This window comes from Bombina bombina, chromosome 3 (assembly GCF_027579735.1).
Source record: "Bombina bombina isolate aBomBom1 chromosome 3, aBomBom1.pri, whole genome shotgun sequence".
Taxonomy (NCBI): domain Eukaryota; kingdom Metazoa; phylum Chordata; class Amphibia; order Anura; family Bombinatoridae; genus Bombina; species Bombina bombina.
The window spans coordinates 364,859,035-364,883,775 of record NC_069501.1 but is presented as its reverse complement, the minus strand read 5'-3'; the positions used below and the strand labels follow the sequence as shown (position 1 = coordinate 364,883,775).

Below are 24,741 nucleotides of genomic sequence, written 5' to 3'. Positions count from 1 at the left end.
TATTGGCTTCTTCTGAAGCAGTTTTTGGTAGAAAAGTTATTCAGGCAGCTGTTTCAGTTTGATTCTTCTGCTGATGTTTTAAGTTTTTCTTTTCTTCATGACAATAACTTATATTTTGGGTTGTCGATTAATTTTTCAGCATATGGCTGTTGTTTATTTTTATCCCTCCCTCTCTAGTGACTCTTGCGTGGAGTTCCACATCTTGGGTATTTGATATCCCATATGTCACTAGCTCATGGACTCTTGCCAATTACATGAAAGAAAAACATAATTTATGCTTACCTGATAAATTTATTTCTCTTGTAGTGTATCCAGTCCACGGATCATCCATTACTTATGGGATATTCTCCTTCCCAACAGGAAGTTGCAAGAGGCTCACCCACAGCAGAGCTGCTATATAGCTCCTCCCCTCACTGCCATATCCAGTCATTCGACCGAAACAAGCCGAGAAAGGAGAAACCCTAGGGTGCAGTGGTGACTGTAGTTTAATTAAAACTTAGACCTGCCTTGAAAGGACAGGGCGGGCCGTGGACTGGATACACTACAAGAGAGATAAATGTATCAGGTAAGCATAAATTATGTTTTCTCTTGTTAAGTGTATCCAGTCCACGGATCATCCATTACTTATGGGATACCAATACCAAAGCTAAAGTACACGGATGATGGGAGGGACAAGGTAGGAACTTAAACGGAAGGAACCACTGACTGTAGAACCTTTCTCCCAAAAACAGCCTCCAAAGAAGCAAAAATATCGAATTTGTAAAATTTTGAAAAGGTATGAAGCGAAGACCAAGTTGCAGCCTTGCAAATCTGTTCAACAGAGGCCTCATTTTTAAAGGCCCTGGTGGAAGCCACAGCTCTAGTAGAATGAGCTGTAATACTTTCAGGGGGCTGTTGTCCAGCAGTCTCATAGGCTAAACGGATTATACTCCGAAGCCAAAAAGAAAGAGAGGTTGCCGAGGCCTTTTGACCTCTCCTCTGTCCAGAGTAAACAACAAACAGGTTAGATGTTTGACGAAAATCCTTAGTAGCTTGTAAGTAAAACTTCAAGGCACGGACTACGTCTAGATTATGCAAAAGACGTTCCTTCTTTGATGAAGGATTAGGACACAATGATGGAACAACAATCTCTTGATTGATATTCTTATTAGAAAATACCTTGGGTAAAAACCCAGGTTTTGTACGAAGAACTACTTTATCTGAATGAAAGATCAGATAAGGAGAATCACAATGTAAGGCAGATAACTCAGAAACTCTTCGAGCCGAGGAAATAGCCATCAGAAATAAAACTTTCCATGATAAAAGTTTGATATCAATTGAATGAAGGGGTTCAAACGGAACCCCTTGAAGAACTTTAAGAACCAAGTTTAAGCTCCATGGAGGAGCAACAGGTTTAAACACAGGCTTAATTCTAACTAAAGCCTGACAAAATGCCTGAATGTCTGGAACTTCTGCCAGACGCTTGTGTAAAAGAATAGACAGAGCAGAAATCTGTCCCTTTAAAGAACTAGCTGATAATCCTTTGTCCAAACCCTCTTGGAGGAAGGACAATATCCTAGGAATCCTAACCCTACTCCATGAGTAATTCTTGGATTCACACCAATGAAGATATTTTTGCCATATCTTGTGGTAGATTTTCCTGGTAACAGGCTTTCGTGCCTGTATTAAGGTATCAATGACTGACTCGGAGAAGCCACGCTTTGATAGGATCAATGGTTCAATCTCCATGCAGTCAGTCTCAGAGAAATTAGATTCGGATGGTTGAAAGGACCTTGAATTAGAAGGTCTTGTCTCAGAGGCAGAGTCCATGGTGGAAAGAATGACACGTCCACCAGATCTGCATACCAGATCCTGCGTGGCCACGCAGGCGCTATCAGAATCACTGATGCTCTCTCCTGTCTAATTTTGGCAATCAGTCGGGGGAGCAGAGGAAACGGTGGAAACACATAAGCCAGGTTGAAGAACCAAAGAGCTGCTAGAGCATCTATCAGCGTCGCTCCCACTCCCCCGGATGATAAGTCTGACGACTTAGAAAATCCGTCTCCCAGTTCTCTACGCCCGGGATATGGATCGCTGATAGGTGGCAAGAGTGAGTCTCTGCCCAGCGAATTATCTTGGAGACTTCTGACATCGCTAGGGAACTCCTGGTTCCCCCTTGATGGTTGATGTAAGCCACAGTCGTGATGTTGTCCGACTGAAATCTGATGAACCTCAGTGTTGCTAACTGAGGCCAAGCTAGAAGAGCATTGAATATCGCTCTTAACTCCAGAATATTTATTGGGAGGAGTTTCTCCTCCTGTGTCCATGAACCCTGAGCCTTCAGGGAGTTCCAGACTGCACCCCAACCTAGAAGGCTGGCATCTGTTGCTACAATCGTCCAATCAGGCCTGCGAAAGGTCATACCCTTGGACAGGTGGACCCGAGATAACCACCAGAGAAGAGAATCTCTGGTTTCCTGATCCAGATTTAGTAGAGGGGACAAATCTGTGTAATCCCCATTCCACTGACTGAGCATGCATAATTGCAGCGGTCTGAGATGCAGGCGCGCAAATGGCACTATGTCCATCGCCGCTACCATTAAGCCGATTACTTCCATGCACTGAGCCACCGCAGGGCGCGGAATGGAGTGAAGAACACGGCAAGCATTTAGAAGTTTTGATAACCTGGACTCCATCAGGTAAATTTTCATTTCTACAGAATCTATAAGAGTCCCTAGGAAGGAAACTCTTGTGAGAGGAGATAGAGAACTCTTTTCTTTGTTCACTTTCCACAGATGTGACCTCAGAAATGCCAGAACTATCTCTGTATGAGACTTGGCAATTTGAAAGCTTGACGTCCGTATCAGGATGTCATCTAGATAAGGAGCCACCGCTATGCCTCGCGGTCTTAGAACTGCCAGAAGTGAGCCCAGAACCTTTGTAAAAATTCTCGGGGCTGTAGCCAACCCGAAGGGAAGAGCTACAAATTGGTAATGCCTGTCTAGAAAGGCAAACCTTAGGAACCGATGATGATTCTTGTGAATTGGAATGTGAAGGTAGGCATCCTTTAAGTCCACTGTGGTCATGTACTGACCCTCTTGGATCATGGGTAAGATGGTCCGAATAGTTTCCATCTTGAAAGATGGAACTCCGAGGAATTTGTTTAAGATCTTTAGATCCAAAATTGGTCTGAAGATTCCCTCTTTTTTGGGAACCACAAACAGATTTGAATAAAAACCCTGTCCTTGTTCCGTCTGCGGAACTGGATGGATCACTCCCATTACTAGAAGGTCTTGCACGCAGCGTAGGAATGCCTCTTTCTTTATCTGGTTTGCAGATAATCTTGAAAGGTGAAATCTCCCTTGTGGAGGAGAAGCTTTGAAGTCCAGAAGATATCCCTGAGATATGATCTCCAACGCCCAGGGATCCTGAACATCTCTTGCCCACGCCTGGGCGAAGAGAGAAGTCTGCCCCCTACTAGATCCGTTGCCAGATAGGGGGTCGTTCCTTCATGCTGTCTTGGAGGCAGCAGCAGGCTTTCTGGCCTGCTTGCCCTTGTTCCAGGGCTGGTTAGGTTTCCAGGCCTGCTTGGATTGAGCAAAAGTTCCTTCTTGTTTTGAAGCAGAGGAAGTTGATGCTGCACCTGCCTTGAAATTTCGAAAGGCACGAAAATTAGACTGTTTGGCCCTTGATTTGGCCCTGTTCTGAGGAAGGGTATGACCCTTACCTCCAGTAATGTCAGCAATAATTTCCTTCAAACCAGGCCCGAATAAGGTCTGCCCCTTGAAAGGAATATTGAGTAATTTAGACTTCAAAGTCACGTCAGCTGACCAGGATTTAAGCCATAGCGCCCTACGCGCCTGGATGGCGAATCCAGAATTCTTAGCCGTTAGTTTAGTCAAATGAACAATGGCATCAGAAACAAAAGAGTTAGCTAGCTTAAGTGTTCTAAGCTTGTCAATGATTTCAGTCAATGGAGCTGTATGGATTGCCTCTTCCAGGGCCTCAAACCAGAACGCCGCCGCAGCAGTGACAGGCGCAATGCATGCAAGGGGCTGTAAAATAAAACCTTGTTGAATAAACATTTTCTTAAGGTAACCCTCTAATTTTTTATCCATTGGATCTGAAAAAGCATAACTGTCCTCAACCGGGATAGTGGTACGCTTTGCTAAAATAGAAACTGCTCCCTCCACCTTAGGGACCGTCTGCCATAAGTCCCGTGTAGTGGCGTCTATTGGAAACATTTTTCTAAATATAGGAGGGGGGGAAAACGGCACACCGGGTCTATCCCACTCCTTACTAATAATTTCTGTAAACCTTTTAGGTATTGGAAAAACATCAGTACACACCGGCACTGCATAGTATTTATCCAGTCTACACAATTTCTCTGGCACTGCAATTGTGTCACAGTCATTCAGAGCAGCTAACACCTCCCCAAGAAATACACGGAGGTTCTCAAGCTTAAATTTAAAATTAGAAATATCTGAATCAGGTCTCCCCGAGTCAGAGATGTCACCCACAGACTGAAGCTCTCCGTCCGCAGTATCAGACATGGCTCTTACAGCATCTACGCGCTCTGTATCTCGTCTAACCCCAGAGCTATCGCGCTTGCCTCTAAATTCAGGCAATCTGACAGGGTATTATCCATGATCGCAGCCATGTCCTGCAAAGTAATTGCTATGGGCGTCCCTGATGTACTTGGCGCCATATTAGCGTGAGTCCCTTGAGCGGGAGGCAAAGGGTCCGACACGTGGGGAGAGTTAGTCGGCATAACTTCCCCCTCGACAGAACCCTCTGGTGACAATTCTTTTATAGATAAAGACTGATCTTTACTGTTTAAGGTGAAATCAATACATTTAGTACACATTCTCCTATGGGGCTCCACCATGGCTTTTAAAAATAATGAACAAGTAGTTTCCTCTGTGTCAGACATGTTTGTACAGACTAGCAATGAGACTACGAAGCTTGGAAAACACTTTAAACCAAGTTAACAAGCAATATAAAAAACGTTACTGCGCCTTTAAGAAAAGCAAATTTTGTCAAAATTTGAAATAACAGTGAAAAAAGGCAGTTACACTAACAAATTTTTACAGTGTATGTAACAAGTTAGCAGAGCATTGCACCCACTTGCAAATGGATGATTAACCCCTTAATACCCACAACGGATAACAAATGAAAAAAACGTTTTTAAAATCAGTCACAACAACTGCCACAGCTCTACTGTGGCTGTTACCTTCCTCAAACACGACTTTTGAAGCCTTTTGAGCCCTTCAGAGATGTCCTGTATCATGTAGAGGGAAGCTGAATGTCTCTGTCTGTAATTTTAGCTGCGCAGAAAAGCGCTAAAATAGGCCCCTCCCACTCATGTTACAACAGTGGAAAGCCTCAGGAAACTGTTTCTAGGCAAAAATCAAGCCAGCCATGTGGAAAAAAACTAGGCCCCAATAAGTTTTATCACCAAGCATATATAAAAACGATTAAACATGCCAGCAAACGTTTTATATTGCACTTTTATTAGAGTATGTATCTCTGGTAATAAGCCTGATACCAGTCGCTATTAAATCACTGTATTTAGGCTTAACTTACATTAATCCGGTATCAGCAGCATTTTCTAGCAAATTCCATCCCTAGAAATATGTTAACTGCACATACCTTATTGCAGGATAACCTGCATGCCATTCCCCCTCTGAAGTTACCTCACTCCTCAGAATATGTGAGAACGGCAGTGGATCTTAGTTACTTCTGCTAAGATCATAGAAAATGCAGGCAGATTCTTCTTCTAAATGCTGCCTGAGAGAAAATAGTACACTCCGGTACCATTTAAAAATAACAAACTTTTCATTGAAGAAAGAAAACTAACTATAATACACCACTCTCCTCTTACTACCTCCATCTTTGTTGAGAATTGAAAGAGAATGACTGGATATGGCAGTGAGGGGAGGAGCTATATAGCAGCTCTGCTGTGGGTGATCCTCTTGCAACTTCCTGTTGGGAAGGAGAATATCCTATAAGTAATGGATGATCCGTGGACTGGATACACTTAACAAGAGAAACATAATTTATGTGGGAACTTACCTGATAAATTAATTTCTTTCATATTGGCAAGAGTCCATGAGGCCCACCCTTTTTTATGGTGGTTATGATTTTTTTGTATATATTTGTTGATGCTTTTTACTCCTTTCTTTATCCCCCCACTACTTGGATATTGTTAAACTGAATTGTGGGTGTGGTGAGGGGTGTATTTATAGGCATTTTGAGGTTTGGGAAACTTTGCCCCTCCTGGTAGGATTGTATATCCCATACATCACTAGCTCATGGACTCTTGCCAATATGAAATAAATAAATTTATCAGGTAAGTTCCTACATAAATTATGTTTTTTCTATTTAGGAAACCTGCTGTGTATAAGTAAAGAATACTTGGAGGACATACTGACTGAGTAAAAGTATCTATAACATACATAATATGGCCATTGAATAATCTGTATATGCTCCTGATTATTTCTAATTCAGCAACTAAGATAAGGGAAACTGAACCCAATTTTTTTCTTTTGTGATTCAGATAGAGCATGCAATTTTAAGCAACTTTCTAATTTACTCCTATTATCAAATTTTCTTTATTCTCTTGGTATCTTTATTTGAAATGCAAGAATGTAAGTTTAGATGCCGGCCCATTTTGGTGAACAACCTGGGTTGTCCTTGCTGATTGGTGGATAAATTCATCCACCAATAAAAAAGTGCTGTCCAGAGTTCTGAACCAAGAAAAAAGCTTAGATGCCTTATTTTTCAAATAAACAGCTAGATTACAAGTTTTGCGTTATCAGGGGTTCTGTAATAACTTGCACATTATTGCCACCGCTCACTTCCCTACAGCACTGGTATTACAGGTTTTCATAAACCCGGCATTAGCAGGCAAGAAGTGAGCGTAGAGCAATACCAGTCCAATACCAGCGCTGCTGAAAGCCGCAGTGAGTTGGTTTTACGTGCTCGTGCACTATTTCTCCAAAGACATCAATGGGCAGAGCCGCCTGAAAAAAAGTCTAACACCTGCAAAAAAGCAGCGTAAAGCTCCGTAACGCAGCCCCATTGATTCCTATGGGGAAACTAAATTTATGTTTACACCTAACACCCTAACATGAACCCAGAGTCTAAACACCCCGAATCTTACACTTATTAACCCCTAATCTGCCGCCCCCGACATTGCCGATATCTACATTATACTTTTTAACCCCTAATCTGCTGCCCCCAACATCGCCGACACCTACATTATATTTATTAACCCCTAATCTCCCGTCCCAATGTCGCCGCTACCTACACTTATTAACCCCTAATCTGCTACCCCCAACGCCGACAGCACTATAATAAACATATTAACCCCTAAACCGCCGTATTCCCGCATAGCAAACACTAGTTAAATATTATTAACCCCTAATCTGCTACCCCTAACATCGCCGCCACCTACCTACATTTATTACCCCCTAATCTGCCGCCCCCAACGTCGCCGCCACTATACTAAATTTATTAACCCCTAAACCTAAGTCTAACCCTATCCCTAACACCCCCTAACTTACATATAATTCAAATAAATCTAAATAAAACCTACTATTAATAACTAAATAATTCCTATTTAAAACTAAATACTTACCTGTAAAATAAACCCTAAGCTAGCTACAATTTAACTAATTTAACTTAGGGTTTATTTTTATTTTACAGCAAATTTGTATTTATTTTAACTAGGTAGAATAGTTACTAAATAGTTATTGACTATTTACTAACTATCTAGCTAAAATAAATACAAATTTACCTGTAAAATAAAACCTAACCTGTCTTACACTAATACCTAACATTACACAACAATTAAATAAATTACATAAATGAAATACAATTACCTAAATTACAAAAAAACAAACAAACACTAAATTACACAATAATAAAAAATAAATTATCAGATATAACTAATTACAGCTAATCTAATAGCCCTATCAAAATAAAAAAGCCCCCCCCCCAAAATAAAAAACCCCTAGCCTAAACTAAACTACCAATAGCCCTTAAAAGGGCCTTTTGCGGGACATTGCCCCAAAGAAATCAGCTCTTTTATCTGTTAAAAAAATACAAACAACCCCCCAACAGTAAAACCCACCACCCACACAACCAACCCCCCAAATAAAAACCTAACTAAAAAAACCTAAGCTCCCCATTGCCCTGAAAAGGGCATTTGGATGGGCATTGTCCTTAAAAACAGAATTTATGCTTACCTGATAAATTACTTTCTCCAACGGTGTGTCCGGTCCACGGCGTCATCCTTACTTGTGGGAATATCTCTTCCCCAACAGGAAATGGCAAAGAGTCCCAGCAAAGCTGGCCATATAGTCCCTCCTAGGCTCCGCCCACCCCAGTCATTCGACCGACGGACAGGAGGAAAAAATAGGAGAAAACATAGGGTGCCGTGGTGACTGTAGTTAGAGAAAATAATTCATCAAACCGGATTAAAAAACCAGGGCGGGCCGTGGACCGGACACACCGTTGGAGAAAGTAATTTATCAGGCAAGCATAAATTCTGTTTTCTCCAACATTGGTGTGTCCGGTCCACGGCGTCATCCTTACTTGTGGGAACCAATACCAAAGCTTTAGGACACGGATGAAGGGAGGGAGCAAATCAGGTTACCGAAACAGAAGGCACCACAGCTTGCAAAACCTTTCTCCCAAAAATAGCCTCCGAAGAAGCAAAAGTATCAAATTTGTAAAATTTGGCAAAAGTGTGCAGTGAAGACCAAGTCGCTGCCTTACATATCTGATCAACAGAAGCCTCGTTCTTGAAGGCCCATGTGGAAGCCACAGCCCTAGTAGAGTGAGCTGTGATTCTTTCAGGAGGCTGCCGTCCGGCAGTCTCGTAAGCCAATCGGATGATGCTTTTAAGCCAAAAGGAAAGAGAGGTAGAAGTCGCTTTTTGACCTCTCCTTTAACCAGAATAGACGACAAACAGAGAAGATGTTTGTCTGAACTCTTTTGTAGCTTCTAAATAGAATTTTAGAGCACGGACTACATCTAAATTGTGTAGCAAACATTCCTTCTTTGAAACTGGATTTGGACACAAAGAAGGTACAACTATCTCCTGGTTAATATTTTTGTTGGAAACAACCTTTGGAAGAAAACCAGGCTTAGTACGTAAAACAACCTTATCTGAATGGAACACCAGATAGGGCGGAGTACACTGCAGAGCAGATAGCTCAGAAACTCTTCTAGCAGAAGAAATAGCAACCAAGAACAAAACTTTCCAAGATAACAACTTAATATCTATGGAATGTAAAGGTTCAAACGGAACCCCTTGGAGAACTGAAAGAACTAGATTTAAACTCCATGGAGGAGTCAAAGGTCTGTAAACAGGCTTGATCCTAACCAGAGCCTGAACAAATGCTTGAACATCTGGCACAGCTGCCAGTCGTTTGTGTAGTAAGACAGATAAAGCAGAAATCTGTCCCTTTAGAGAACTTGCTGATAATCCTTTATCCAAACCTTCTTGTAGAAAGGAAAGGATCTTAGGAATTTTGATCTTATTCCATGGGAATCCCTTGGATTCACACCAGCAGATATATCTTTTCCATATTTTATGGTATATTTTTCTAGTTACCGGTTTTCTGGCTTGAACCAGTGTATCTATCACAGAATCTGAAAACCCACGCTTTGATAGAATCAAGCGTTCAATTTCCAAGCCGTCAGCTGGAGGGAGACCAGATTTGGATGTTCGAATGGACCCTGTACAAGAAGGTCCTGTCTCAAAGGTAGCTTCCATGGTGGAGCCGATGACATATTCACCAGGTCTGCATACCAAGTCCTGCGTGGCCACGCAGGAGCTATCAAGATCACCGAGGCCCTCTCCTGCTTGATCCTGGCTACCAGCCTGGGAATGAGAGGAAACGGTGAAAACACATAAGCTAGGTTGAAGGACCAAGGCGCTACTAGTGCATCCAATAGAGTCGCCTTGGGATCCCTGGATCTGGACCCGTAGCAAGGAACCTTGAAGTTCTGACGAGACGCCATCAGATCCATGTCTGGAATGCCCCATAATTGAGTTAATTGGGCAAAGATCTCCGGGTGGAGTTCCCACTCCCCCGGATGGAATGTCTGACGACTCAGATAATCCGCTTCCCAGTTTTCCACACCTGGGATGTGGATCGCAGATAGGTGGCAGGAGTGATCCTCCGCCCATTGTATTATTTTGGTCACTTCTTTCATCGCCAGGGAACTCCTTGTTCCCCCCTGATGATTGATATAAGCAACAGTCGTCATGTTGTCTGATTGGAATCTTATGAATCTGGTCTTTGCTAGCTGAGGCCAAGCCCTGAGAGCATTGAATATCGCTCTTAGTTCCAGAATGTTTATCGGGAGAAGAGACTCTTCCCGAGACCATAGTCCCTGAGCTTTCAGGGATTCCCAGACCACGCCCCAGCCCACTAGACTGGCGTCGGTCGTGACGATGACCCACTCTGGTCTGCGGAAACTCATTCCCTGGGATAGGTGGTCCAGGGTTAGCCACCAACGGAGTGAATCTCTGGTCTTCTGATCTACTTGAATCACTGGAGACAAGTCTGTATAATCCCCATTCCACTGTTTCAGCATGCACAGTTGTAATGGTCTTAGATGAATTCGCGCAAAAGGAACTATGTCCATTGCTGCAACCATCAACCCTACTACTTCCATGCACTGAGCTATGGAAGGACGTGGAACAGAATGAAGAACTTGACAAGCGCTTAGAAGTTTTGACTTTCTGACATCTGTCAGAAAAATCCTCATTTCTAAAGAATCTATTATTGTTCCCAAGAAGGGAACTCTTGTCGACGGAGACAGAGAACTTTTTTCTATGTTCACCTTCCATCCGTGAGATCTGAGAAAGGCCAGAACGATGTCTGTATGAGCCTTTGCCTTTGAAAGGGACGACGCTTGTATTAGAATGTCGTCCAAGTATGGTACTACTGCAATGCCCCTCGGTCTTAGAACCGCTAGAAGGGACCCGAGTACCTTTGTGAAAATCCTTGGAGCAGTGGCTAACCCGAATGGGAGGGCCACAAACTGGTAATGTTTGTCCAGAAAGGCGAACCTTAGGAACTGATGATGTTCTTTGTGGATAGGAATATGTAGGTACGCATCCTTTAGATCCACGGTAGTCATAAATTGACCTTCCTGGATTGTAGGTAGAATCGTTCGAATGGTTTCCATTTTGAACGATGGTACTCTGAGAAATTTGTTTAGGATTTTTAAATCCAGAATTGGTCTGAAGGTTCACTCTTTTTTGGGAACTACGAACAGATTTGAGTAAAATCCCATTCCTTGTTCCGCCATTGGAACTGGGTGTATCACTCCCATTTTTAACAGGTCTTCTACACAATGTAAAAACGCCTGTCTCTTTATTTGGTTTGAGGATAAGTGAGACATGTGAAACCTTCCCCTTGGGGGTAGTTCCTTGAATTCCAGAAGATAACCCTGAGAAACTATTTCTAGCGTCCAGGGATCCTGAACATCTCTTGCCCAAGCCTGAGCAAAGAGAGAGAGTCTGCCCCCCACTAGATCCGGTCCCGGATCGGGGGCTACTCCTTCATGCTGTTTTGTTAGCAGCAGCAGGCTTCTTGGCCTGCTTACCCTTGTTCCAGCCTTGAATCGGTTTCCAGGCTGGTTTGGTCTGTGAAGCATTACCCTCTTGCTTAGAGGATGCAGAATTAGGGGCCGGTCCGTTCCTGAAATTACGAAAGGAACGAAAATTAGACTTATTCTTGGCTTTGAAAGGCCTATCTTGTGGGAGGGCGTGGCCCTTTCCCCCAGTGATGTCTGAGATAATCTCTTTCAATTCTGGCCCAAAGAGAGTTTTACCCTTGAAGGGTATATTAAGCAATTTTGTCTTGGATGATACATCCGCTGACCAAGACTTTAGCCAAAGCACTCTGCACGCCACAATCGCAAACCCTGAATTTTTCGCCGCTAATCTAGCTAATTGCAAAGCGGCATCTAAAATAAAAGAATTAGCCAACTTAAGTGCGTGAACTCTGTCCATAACCTCCTCATATGGAGTCTCTCTACTGAGCGACTTTTCTAGTTCCTCGAACCAGAACCACGCTGCTGTAGTGACAGGAACAATGCACGAAATGGGTTGCAGAAGGTAACCTTGCTGTACAAAAATCTTTTTAAGCAAACCCTCCAATTTTTTATCCATAGGATCTTTGAAAGCACAATTATCCTCAATAGGAATAGTAATGCGCTTGTTTAGAGTAGAAACTGCCCCCTCGACCTAAGGGACTGTCTGCCATAAGTCCTTTCTGGGGTCGACCATAGGAAATAATTTCTTAAATATAGGAGGGGGGACAAAAGGTATGCCGGGCTTCTCCCACTCTTTATTCACTATGTCCGCCACCCGCTTGGGTATAGGAAAAGCGTCAGGGTGCACCGGAACCTCTAGGAACTTGTCCATCTTGCATAATTTTTCTGGAATGACCAGGTTGTCACAATCATCCAGAGTAGATAACACCTCCTTAAGCAGTGCGCGGAGATGCTCTAATTTAAATTTAAATGTCACAACATCAGGTTCAGCTTGTTGAGAAATTTTTCCTGAATCTGAAATTTCCCCATCTGACAAAACCTCCCTCATGGCCCCTTCAGATTGGTGTGAGGGTATGACAGAGCAATTATCATCAGCGCCCTCCTGCTCTTCAGTGTTTAAAACAGAGCAATCGCGCTTTCTCTGATATGCAGGCATTTTGGATAAAATATTTGCTATGGAGTTATCCATTACTGCCGTCAATTGTTGCATAGTAATAAGCATTGGCGCGCTAGAAGTACTAGGGGCCTCCTGCGTGGGCAAAACTGGTATAGACACAGAAGGAGATGATGTAGAACCATGTCTACTCCCTTCATCTGATGAATCATCTTGGGTAACTTCATTATCTGTGGCAGTACTGTCCTTACTTTGTTTGGACGCTATGGCACAATTATCACACAATTTTGAAGGGGGAGACACATTGACTTTCATACATATAGAACATAGCTTATCTGAAGGTACAGATATGTTAAACAGGCTTAAACTTGTCAATAAAGCACAAAAACCTTTTTAAAACAAAACCGTTACTGTCTCTTTAAATTTTAAACAGAGCACACTTTATTACTGAATATGTGAAAAAGTATGAAGGAATTGTTCAAAATTTACCAAAATTTCACCACAGTGTCTTAAAACATTCAAAGTATTGCACACCAATTTTCAGAGCTTTAACCCTTAAAATAACGAAACCAGAGCCGGTTACAGTTTTAACCCCTCTACAGTCCCAGCTACAGCCTTTGCTGTGACTTTACCAAACCCAGGGGGGAATACGATACCAAATGAAGCCTTCTAGGAACTTTTCCAACTACTTTCAGATCCTCACACATGCATCTGCATGTCTTGCTCTCAAAAGTAACTGCGCAGTAATGGCGCGAAAATGAGGCTCAGCCTACAACTGGGAAGGCCCTTCCTGACTGGAAAAGGTGTCTAACACAGTGCCTGACGTTAAAAAACGTTCCCCAAGTTTATAAGTGTGAATTACCAACATAAACATGTATAAAATGCCCAAATAAAGCAATCGATTTTGCCCATAAAAGTATCTACCAGTTTTATAGCCCATATTAAGCCCTTTATTCTGTTTGAGACTAAGAAAATGGCTTACCGGTCCCCATGAGGGGAAATGACAGCCTTCCAGCATTACACAGTCTTGTTAGAAATATGGCTAGTCATACCTTAAGCAGAAAAGTCTGCTAACTGTTTCCCCCAACTGAAGTTACTTCATCTCAACAGTCCTATGTGGAAACAGCAAACGATTTTAGTTACTGTCTGCTAAAATCATCTTCCTCTCACAAACAGAATTCTTCATCTTTTTCTGTTTCAGAGTAAATAGTACATACCAGCACTATTTTAAAATAACAAACTCTTGATAGTAGAATAAAAAACTACAACTAAACACCACATACTCTTAACCATCTCCGTGGCGATGTTGCCTGTGCAACGGCAAAGAGAATGACTGGGGTGGGCGGAGCCTAGGAGGGACTATATGGCCAGCTTTGCTGGGACTCATTGCCATTTCCTGTTGGGGAAGAGATATTCCCACAAGTAAGGATGACGCCGTGGACCGGACACACCAATGTTGGAGAAAGGGCATTTAGCTCTTTTTCAACTGCCCAAACCCCTAATCTAAAAATAAAACACACCCAATAAACCCTTAAAAAAGCCTTACACTAACCCCCGAAGAACCACTTACAGTTTTGAAGACCGGACATCCATCCTCAACGAACCCGGGAGAAGTCTTCATCCAAGCCGGCAGAAGTGGTCCTCCAGACGGGCAGAAGTTTTCATCCAGACGGCATCTTTAATCTTCATCCATCCGGTGCGGAGCGGCTCAATCTTCAAGACATCCGGCGCGGAGCATCCTCTTCAATCGAAGTCTTGTTCCCGAATGAAGGTTCCTTTAAATGACGTCATCCAAAATGGCATCCCTTGAATTCCAATTGGCTGATATAATTCTATCAGCCAATCGGAAATAAAGGTGAAAAAATCCTATTGGCTGGTGCAATCAGCCAATAGGATTAAGCTTCAATCCTATTGGCTGATCTAATCAGCCAATAGGATTGATCTTGCATTCAGTAGGAATCCTACTGTTACAGTTGGGGGCAGCAGATTAGGGGTTAATAAATGTAGGTAGGTGGCGGCGATGATAGGGACAACAGATTAGGGGTTAATAGTATTTAACTAGTGTTTGCGATGCGGGAGTGTGGCGGTTTAGGGGTTAATATGTTTATTATAGTGGCGGCGATGTCCAGAGTGGCAGATTAGGTGTTAATAATTTTATTTTAGTGTTTGCGATGCGGGAGGGCCTCGGTTTAGGGGTTAATAGGTAGTTTATGGGTGTAAGTGTACTTTTTAGCACTTTAGTTATGAGTTTTATGCTACAGCTTTGTAGCGTAAATCTCATAACTGCTGACTTTAGATTGCGTTACTAATCTTGCGGGATAGGCTGTACCGCTCACTTTTTGGGCTCCGAGAAAAAGCATGTAATATTGGCGCTATGGAAGTCCCATTGAAAAAACTAAATTTATGCTTACCTGATAAATTTCTTTCTTTTGCGATGTACCGAGTCCACGGATTCATCCTTACTTGCGGGATATTATCCTTCCTAACAGGAAGTGGCAAAGAGAGCACCACAGCAGAGCTGTCTATAAAGCTCCCCCCTTAACTCCACCCTTCAGTCATTCGACCGAAGGCAAAGGAAGAAAAAGGAGAAATTATAAGGTGCAGAGGTGACTGAATTTTGTAATAAAAAATACCACCTGTCTTGAATAGACAGGGCGGGCCGTGGACTCGGTACATCCCAAAACAAAGAAATTCGTCAGGTAAGCATAAATTTTGTTTTCTTTTGCATGATGTACCGAGTCCACGGATTCATCCTTACTTGTGGGATACCAATACCAAAGCTTAGGACACGGATGAAGGGAGGGACAAGTCAGGAACCTAAACGGAAGGCACCACTGCTTGCAAAACCTTTCTCCCAAAAATAGCCTCCGAAGAAGCAAAAGTATCAAATTTGTAAAATTTTGAAAAAGTATGGAGCGAAGACCAAGTCGCAGCCTTACAAATCTGTTCAACAGAAGCATAATTTTTAAAAGCCCATGTGGAAGCTACCGCTCTAGTAGAATGAGCTGTAATCCTTTCAGGAGGCTACTGTCCAGCAGTCTCATAGGCCAAACGGATGATGCTTTTCAGCGAAAAGGAAAGAGAAGTCGACATAGCCTTTGGACCCCTACGCTTTCCAGAATAGACAACAAACAAAGAAGATGTTTGACGAAAATCTTTGGTCGCCTGCAAATAAAACTTCAAAGCACGAACCACGTCCAAGTTGTGCAACAGACGTTCCTTCTTAGAAGAAGGATTAGGACACATAGAAGGAACAACAATTTCTTGATTGATATTCTTGTTAGTAACAACCTTAGGTAGGAACCAAGGCTTGGTACGCAAAACCACCTTATCAGCATGGAAAACAAGATGCGGCGAATCACATTGTAATGCAGATAGTTCAGAAACTCTTCGAGCTGAAGAGATAGCAACTAGGAGCAAAACTTTCCAAGATAAAAGTTTAATATTTATGGAATGCATGGGTTCAACCCCCTGAAAAACTTTCAGAACTAAATTTAGACTCCATGGCGGAGCAACAGGTTTAAACACAGGCTTAATTCTAGCTAAAGCCTGAATAAAAGCCAGAACGTCTGGAACATCTGCCAGACGCTTGTGCAACAGAATAGACATTGCAGATATCTGTCCTTTTAGGGAACTAGCTGACAATCCTTTCTCCAATCCCTCTTGGAGAAAAGACAAAATCCTAGGAATCCTGATTTTACTCCAGGAGTAGCCTTTGGATTCGCACCATAAAAGATATTTACGCCATATCTTATGAAAGATTTTCCTGGTAACAGGCTTTCGAGCCTGAATCAAGGTATTTATGACCGACTCAGAGAAACCCCGCTTTGATAGAATCAAGCGTTCAATCTCCAAGCAGTCAGTTGCAGAGAAATTAGATTTGGATGAAGGAATGGACCTTAAATGAGAAGGTCCCGTCTCAGTGGCAGAGTCCATGGTGGCAGAGATGACATGTCCACCAGGTCTGCATACCAAGTCCTGCGTGGCCACGCAGGAGCTATCAAGATCACCAAAGCACTCTCCTGTTTGATTCTGGCAATCAAACGAGGAAGGAGAGGAAATGGTGGAAACACATAAGCCAGGTTGAACGACCAAGGTACTGCTAGAGCATCTATCAGTACTGCCTGAGGATCCTTTGACTTGGATCCGTAACGAGGAAGTTTGGCGTTCTGACAAGACGCCATCAGATCCAATTCTGGTGTGCCCCATAGCCGAACCAGTTGAGCAAACACCTCCGGATGGAGTTCCCACTCCCCCGGATGAAAAGTCTGACGACTTAGAAAATCTGCCTCCCAGTTCTCTACTCCTAGGATATAGATTGCTGACAGATGGCAAGAGTGATCCTCTGCCCATCGGATTATCCTTGAAATTTCTGTCATCACCAAGGAACTCCTTGTTCTGCCCTGATGATTGATATAAGCCACAGTCGTGATGTTGTCCGACTGGAACCTGATGAATCTGGCCGAAGCCAGCTGAGGCCATGCCTGGAGAGCATTGAATATCGCTCTTAATTCCAGAATATTTATCAGAAGGAGAGCTTCCTACCGAGTCCACAAAGCCTGTGCTTTCAGGGAATTCCAGACTGCACCCCAGCCCAGAAGGCTGGCGTCTGTCGTCACTATAACCCAATATGGCCTGCGGAAACACATTCCCTGGGACAGATGATCCTGTGACAACCACCAAAGAAGAGAGTCTCTGGTCTCCTGATCCAGATTTATCTTAGGAGATAAAAAATGCAAAATCCCCATTCCACTGATTGAGCATGCATAGTTGCAGTGGTCTGAGATGCAAGCGAGCAAACGGAACTATGTCCATTGCCGCTACCATTAGACCGATTACCTCCATACACTGAGCCACTGACGGCCGAGGAATGGAATGAAGAACTCGGCAGGTGGACAAAATCTTTGATTTCCTGACCTCTGTCAGAAATATTTTCATGTCCACCGAGTCTATCAGAGTCCCTAGAAAGGAAACCCTTGTGAGGAGGGAAAGAGAACTCTTTTTTACGTTCACCTTCCACCCGTGAGATCTTAGAAAAGCCAACACTAAGTCTGTGTGGGACTTGGCTAGTTGGAAAGTCGACGCTTGAATTAGAATGTCATCTAGATAAGGCGCCACCGCTATGCCCCACGGTCATAGAACCGCCAGAAGGGACCCTAGCACCTTTGTAAAGATTTGTGGCGCCGTGGCCAACCCGAAGGGAAGAGCCACAAACTGATAATGCTTGTCTAGGAAGGCAAACCTGAGGAACTGGTGATGAACTTTGTAGATAGGAATGTGTAGATACACATCCTTTAAGTCCACGGTGGTCATATATTGACCCTCCTGGATCAATGGTAAGATAATCCGAATGGTCTCCATCTTGAAAGATGGGACTCTTAGGAATTGGTTTAGAATCTTGAGATCTAGAATTGGTCTGAAAGTTACCTCTTTCTTGGGAACCACAAACAGATTGGAGTAGAACCCCTGCCCCTGCTCTGCTTTTTGGACTGGGCAGATCACTCCCATAGTAAAAAGGTCTTCTACACAGCGTAAGAACGCCTCTCGTTTTGTCGGGTTTACAGACAATTGAGAAAGATGGAACCTCCCCCTTGGAGGAGAATCCTTGAAATCTAGAAGGTATCCCTGGGTTAAAATTTCTACTGCCCAGGCATCCTGGACGTCTCTTGCCCAGGCCTGACCAAAGAGAGAGAGTCTGCTACCCCTTCATGCTGACTTAGTGGCAGCAGCAGGCATTTTGGCCTGCTTACCCTTGTTCCAAGCCTGGTTAGGTCTCTAGGTTGGCTTGGATTGAGCAAAATTCCCCTCTTGCTTTGCAGCGGGGGAAGAGGAAGAGGGACCACTCTTGAAGTTTCGAAAGGAACGAAAATTATTTTTTTTGGTCCTTGTCTTATTTGACTTATCCTGAGGGAAGGCATGACCCTTCCCTCCAGTAATGTCTGAAATGATCTCTTTCAGTGCAGGCCTGAATAGGGTCTTACCTTTGAAAGGGATGGTCAAAAGCTTAGATTTAGATGACACATCAGCAGACCAGGACTTAAGTCATAACGCTCTACGCGCTAAAATGGCAAAACCTGAATTCTTTGCCGCTAATTTAGCAAGATGAAAAGCGGCATCTGTAATAAAAGAATTAGCTAACTTAAAAGAGCCTTTATTCTGTCCAGAATATCATCTAGTGGGGTCTCCATCTGAAGTGCCTCTTCTAGAGCTTCAAACCAAAAGGCAGCTGCAGTGGTTACAGGAAGAATGCACGCTATAGGTTGAAGAAGAAAACCTTGATGAACAAAAATTTTCTTTAGGAGACCCTCTAATTTTTTTATCCATAGGATCAATGAAAGCACAACTGTCTTCAATAGGTATAGTTGTACGCTTAGCCAGAGTAGAAATAGCTCCCTCCACCTTAGGGACCGTCTGCCATGAGTCCTTTATGGTGTCGGATATAGGGAACATTTTCTTAAAAACAGGAGGGGGAGCGAACGGAATACCTGGTCTATCCCACTCCTTAGTAACAATGTCCAAAATCCTCTTAGGGACCGAAAAAACATCAGTGTAAACCGGGACTAAATATTTGTCCATTTTACACAATTTCTCTGGAACTACAATAGGGTCACAATCATCCAGAGTCGCTAAAACCTCCCTGAGCAATAAGCGGAGGTGCTCTAGCTTAAATTTAAATGCTGTCATATCTGAATCTGTCTGAGGGAACATCTTTCCTGTATCAGAAATCTCTCCCTCAGATAGCAATCCTTCATCCCTACCTCAGAACATTGTGAGGGAATATCGGATACAGCTACTAAAGCGTCAGAAGGCTCAGCAGTTGATCTTGACTTGAGCTACTGCGCTTCCCTTGCAACCCTGGCAGCTCAGATAAAACCTCTGTGAGCGTAGTATTCATAACTGAATCCATATCTTGCAAGGTGAAAGAATTAGACGCACTAGAAGTACTTGTCGTCACTTGTGCGGGCGTTACTGGTTGTGACACTTGGGGAGAACTAGATGGCAAAACCTGACTTCCTTCTGTCTGAGAATCATTTAATGCCAAATATCAGTACAAGTGGGACACATTCTAAGAGGGGGTTCCACAATGGCTTCTAAACAAATTGAGCAATGAGGTTCCTCAATGTCAGACATGTTTAACAGGCTAGTAATGAGGTCAAGGAAGCTTGGAAAACACTTTATTTAATGAAAAAAACACAATTTGCAAAAACGGTACTGTGCCTTTAAGAGAAAAAAAAGGCATACACAAACTCCCAAATGTTAACAGTGTACTCAGTAAGCTTTAGGAGGATTGCACCACAAGTAAATAAGCAATAACCCCCCAAATGAAAAAAACAGATTGATAAATGTCTAAAACCGGTAAAAAAAAACCTGTAGCACCTTGCCACAGCTCTGCTGTGGCCCTACCTGCCCTTAGGGAATAATAATATGAGGATTATGGCCCCAGAAGAGTATCAGGACCTCTGGAGAAGCTGCTTGCTGCTTGACTGTATAACTAAATGCGCAACTGAGGCGCTAAAATAGGCCCCGCCCACCGCTCTCGATGTTGCTGGGGCCTACACAAAACCTTGTTTGCAAGCCATGTGGGTTATAAAACCCCCAAAAAAGCCAGCCAAATGAACCCACAAACAACGTCCAAATAAAAACGTTACCCCCAGAACACACAAACGTTTGCCCAATCTCTCATATACAAACAAAGTGCCCAAAAAAAGTAGCCCTTTATGCAAGCTAGTAATGCCTCTCTTGATAATACTAGGATTACTGCTTCCCCTTCCCCTAATGGGGATACTGTCAGCCTTTCTGAGTTAACACAGTCTCTGCAGAAAAAATGACTGAACATACCTCATTGCTGTATAGCAAGAAATCATTCCTCACACTGAAGATTTCCTGTACTCCTCAGCTTCTGTGGGAACAGTAGTGGACCTTAGTTACAAATGCTAAGATCATCATCCTCCAGGCAGAAATCTTCATCTATGTCCTGCCTGAGAGAAAAAAATACAACACCGGTACCATTTAAAAACAACAAACTCTTGATTGAAGACAAAATAAAACTAACAGCTTATCACCTCTTTCACTTTACCCTTCCTGCTTAGAGCCGGCAAAGAGAATGACTGGAGGGTGGAGTTAAGGGGGGAGCTATATAGACAGCTCTGCTGTGGTGCTCTCTTTGCCACTTCCTGTTAGGAAGGATAATATCCCACAAGTAAAGATGAATCCGTGGACTCGGTACATCATGCAAAAGAAAAGACTTTACGCAAATTGCGTAAGTTAATTTGCGTTACGGCCAAAAAAGTGTGCGGAACAGCTTTTTTGACAAGACTCGTAATAGCAGCGGTAGTGAAAAAGAAGATAACCCATAACGCTGCTTTTTCACTCATAATGCAAAACTCGTAATCTAGCAGAAAGATAGCAAGAGAACGAAGAAAAATTAATAATAGGAGTAAATTAGAAAGTTGCTTAAAATTGCATGCTCTATCTGAATCACAAAAGAAAAAATTTGGGTTCAGTGTCCCTTTAAACTTGAGGCCAGAAGAAAAACTAACCAAATTCAAACATTTGTCTTGGCAATGTTTGGGAGGGGGGTTAGTGGTAGTTCATGACCTACTAATTAATGTATATAGTTGCCTAATATCTTAAAGTGGCATTATAATTCAAAGATTATATGCTCTCATATGTTAAACTCATGTGGCGCTAATAGTTTAAACTGTTCTCCATAAAAAAAAAGTGTGAGTGCCGTATGACTAGAGCGCCAATTGGAGACCAGTTCACTTTTGAAGTGGACGGCAGGAGCATCGAGTATTTGATATTCAGCGCTACAGAAAGTTTACCATCACTTTAAAGGGACACTAAACCCAAAATGATTCAGTTAGAGAATGTAATTTTAAACAACATTCAAATTTACTTCTATTATCTAATTAGTTTTATTTTTTAGATATCCTTTGTTGAAGAAATAGCAATGCATATGGGTGAGCCAATCACACGAGGCATCTATGTGCACCTACCAATCAGCAGCTATTGAGCCTATCTAGATATGCTTTTCAGCAAAGAATATCAAGAGAATGAAACAAATTAGATAATAGAAGTAAATTAGAAAGTTGTTTAAAATTGCACGCTCTTTCTAAATCACGAAAGAAAACATTTGGGTTTCATGTACCTTTAAGTATAAAAAAATACATAACCTGAAACTGCTCAAACACAGCATAAAATGAAACACTAAATAATGGCTTAAAAACACACAGTAGAAAGTATACGAGAGCACAAGCATTAGGTTTTTAAGACACATTTTATTTAATAGTTTTTAATTTAAAATAAATCAGTAGCATTTTATTTTAACTTATTAGATCTAAGATTTGTTTGTGTTCCTAATAGATAGGTTTCTGGAGTAAACAAAAAATGAAATGACAACAAAATGCTCTATATTTCTCTAACACACAGCAGGTAAATACAGAACTGAAAATGTGACTTACCAATGATTCGGGCTCAGGCAGCCATATTTCATTTTCTGAGATCAGTCCCATTGTGCACATTATCTACAAAACATAAACAGAATTGTTAAATGTACATTGTGTTTTATTATGAAAAGGAGAAAATGACTTATGTAATTAAGAAGCACAATTAGAAAAGCATAGAAAAGATGCAGGAAGCATAAAGAATATGCAATTAAAGAAACTTTAAACACTTCTCTTTTTTTTTGTTGCTTTTCCTTAAAAATTGTACCTTGTCCCATGTTCCCTGGAGAGGCCAAAAGGAAAAATCTGTAACCTAGGTTTTCAAATTGCTAAAAAAAATTCCCTATACCAGCTATTTTATTTGCACCCTTTGCAGGTTACATAATTTGCTCTCTAGGGAGTGTGGGAAAAGCACCATCTCTTCACAAAAGCAAATGGTGCTTAAACCTTTTGCTGCGGAGCCATTTTCTTACCTCTGTGCTAGAGGTGTTTATAGTTGTACGTCTCCCTAGTCCCATTTACATATAAATTACATTTTTTTCTGTAAATTACCCACAGAAATGATACCTAATTTTAGCTCAGCAGATTAAACACATTAAAAAAAATATCTTTTATTTTCTAAAATATTATAAATTGGTAAAACACCACCATGCAAAAAATAATAATAATAAAAAATACATTACATTAATTTCCTATGGTGTTTGTAATAAATAGCAGCATGGGAGTGATTATTACTTAAATATTTCAAACCCACATTTTATTGTTTCACAATTAGAATAATTAATTAATCTCCCCAAAACAGCAGCATTAGGTATATTGTTCAGTTAAAATGTAATTTAATTAGAAATCAGAAGAGAACATTTATTATTTTTGGCACTATGCACATCTTGCGTTTTATGTAGAAACTAAGTAGGTATAAAATATATAACCATACAAATATTACATAAATTTACAATTACACCTCAAAGGGGAGGCTTACCCCATATTGACAATGTATGCATGTTCCTAGCTGTCCAAAAAAAAACCAACATAAAATAGTTCTACCAAAAGTCATTCTATATAGAATTTCACATAATATCACATTTATTTTGATGCCTAAAAACAAAATGTATGCTTACCTGATAAATTATTTTCTTTCCTGAGATGGAGAGTCCACAAATACATTCTAATTACTAGTGGGAATTCAACTCCTGGTCACCAGGAGGAAGCAAAGAACACCCCAGCAAAGCTATAAGTATCCCTCCCACTTCACATAACCCAAAGTCATTCAGCCGAGGGAACATGGAAAGAGAAGAGGAACACCAAGGGTATAGAGGTGCCTGAAGTTTTAGAGAAAAGCCAAATAAAATAAGCCATCTTGAAATTAGACAAGGGTGGGTAGTGGACTCTCCATGCCAGGAAAGAAAATAATTTATCAGGTAAGCATAAATTTAGAAAATGTATGCAACGAGGATTAAGTTGCCGCCTTGCAAATTTGCTCCACAGAAGCCTCGTTTTTAAAGGCCCAAGAAGAAGAAACAGTCCTAGTTGAATGAGCCATAATCCTCTCAGGAGATTGTTGTCCAACTGTCTCATAAACAAAACGAATAACACTCCTTAACCAAAAATAAAGAGTAGAAAACATGGCCTTCTGGCCCTTACATTTGACAGAAAAAACTACAAAAACATAAATTATGCTTACCTGATAATTTAATTTCCATCGTGGGGAGGAGAGTCCACTGCTTCATTCATCACTTGTGGGAACCACCAGGAGGAGGCAAAGACACCCCAGCCAAAGGCTTAAATACCTCCCCTACTCCCCTCATCCCCCAGTCATTCTGCCAAGGGAACAAGGAATAGTAGGAGAAATATCAGGGTATAAATGGTGCCAGAAGATAAAAATAAATTTAGGTCTGCCCACCAGAGAACGGGCGGGTGCAAAGTCCATTGCTTCATTCATCACTTGTGGGAATACCCAAGCTCTAGAGGAGACTGAATGAAAACAGGAGGGTAAAGGAGGAGGACAGAAATTCAAAGTTCAGCAGTGAACAAGTGTGGAGGCCCCACACGAAACATGTTTGCCGTGTCTTGCAATACTGGAACACCAATTTTGAATTTGTGAGTTGTATCTCACATCCCTGTTTTTATCTACGCTCTACTACCAATAAAGACTTTTCTACTTTTACTACAAGAGTCACTGTGCTTTTCCTGGGGAGGAGTTGCTATAGACTTACTGAATTTCTGTTTGCACTTTGTTTGGCGTCCTAACGACGACGCTGTCTTACGACACCCTCACTTGGAAGCAGGCTGATGACGTGTGCACTCGCTGAAGACACGCTGCCGGAGAAGACGTGGAAGTGGTGAGCGCTGGGGATCTGATGTGTCTGCTAAAGGAGGAGGACCCTATACTGAGGGCACCACAGCCTGCAGAACCTTCCTCCCAAAAGCTGCTTCCACCGAAGCAAACGTGAAACTTATAAAATTTTGACAAAGTATGTAAAGAGGACCAAGTAGCTGTCTTACAAATCTGCTCCATAGTCGCAGCTCTAGTCGAGTAAACCGTAATCCCCTGAGGAGGCTTGTGATAAAAAAGATAAAGAAGTTGCAGAGGCCATCTGTCCCCTGCGACTTCCAGAATACA

At 42.1% G+C, this 24,741-nt stretch overlaps 1 protein-coding gene across 1 annotated transcript in view; it reads right to left on the bottom strand.

Annotated features, from left to right (window-relative positions):
* The window catches only part of LOC128653286 (amine oxidase [flavin-containing] A), a 468,419-nt gene that overhangs the window by 12,688 nt on the left and 430,990 nt on the right, over nt 1-24,741 (bottom strand). Inside the window, exon 14 of the mRNA XM_053706491.1 lies at nt 22,140-22,202. Within this exon, the coding sequence (XP_053562466.1) occupies nt 22,140-22,202 (63 nt within the window). The remainder of the gene's footprint in view (nt 1-22,139; nt 22,203-24,741) is intronic.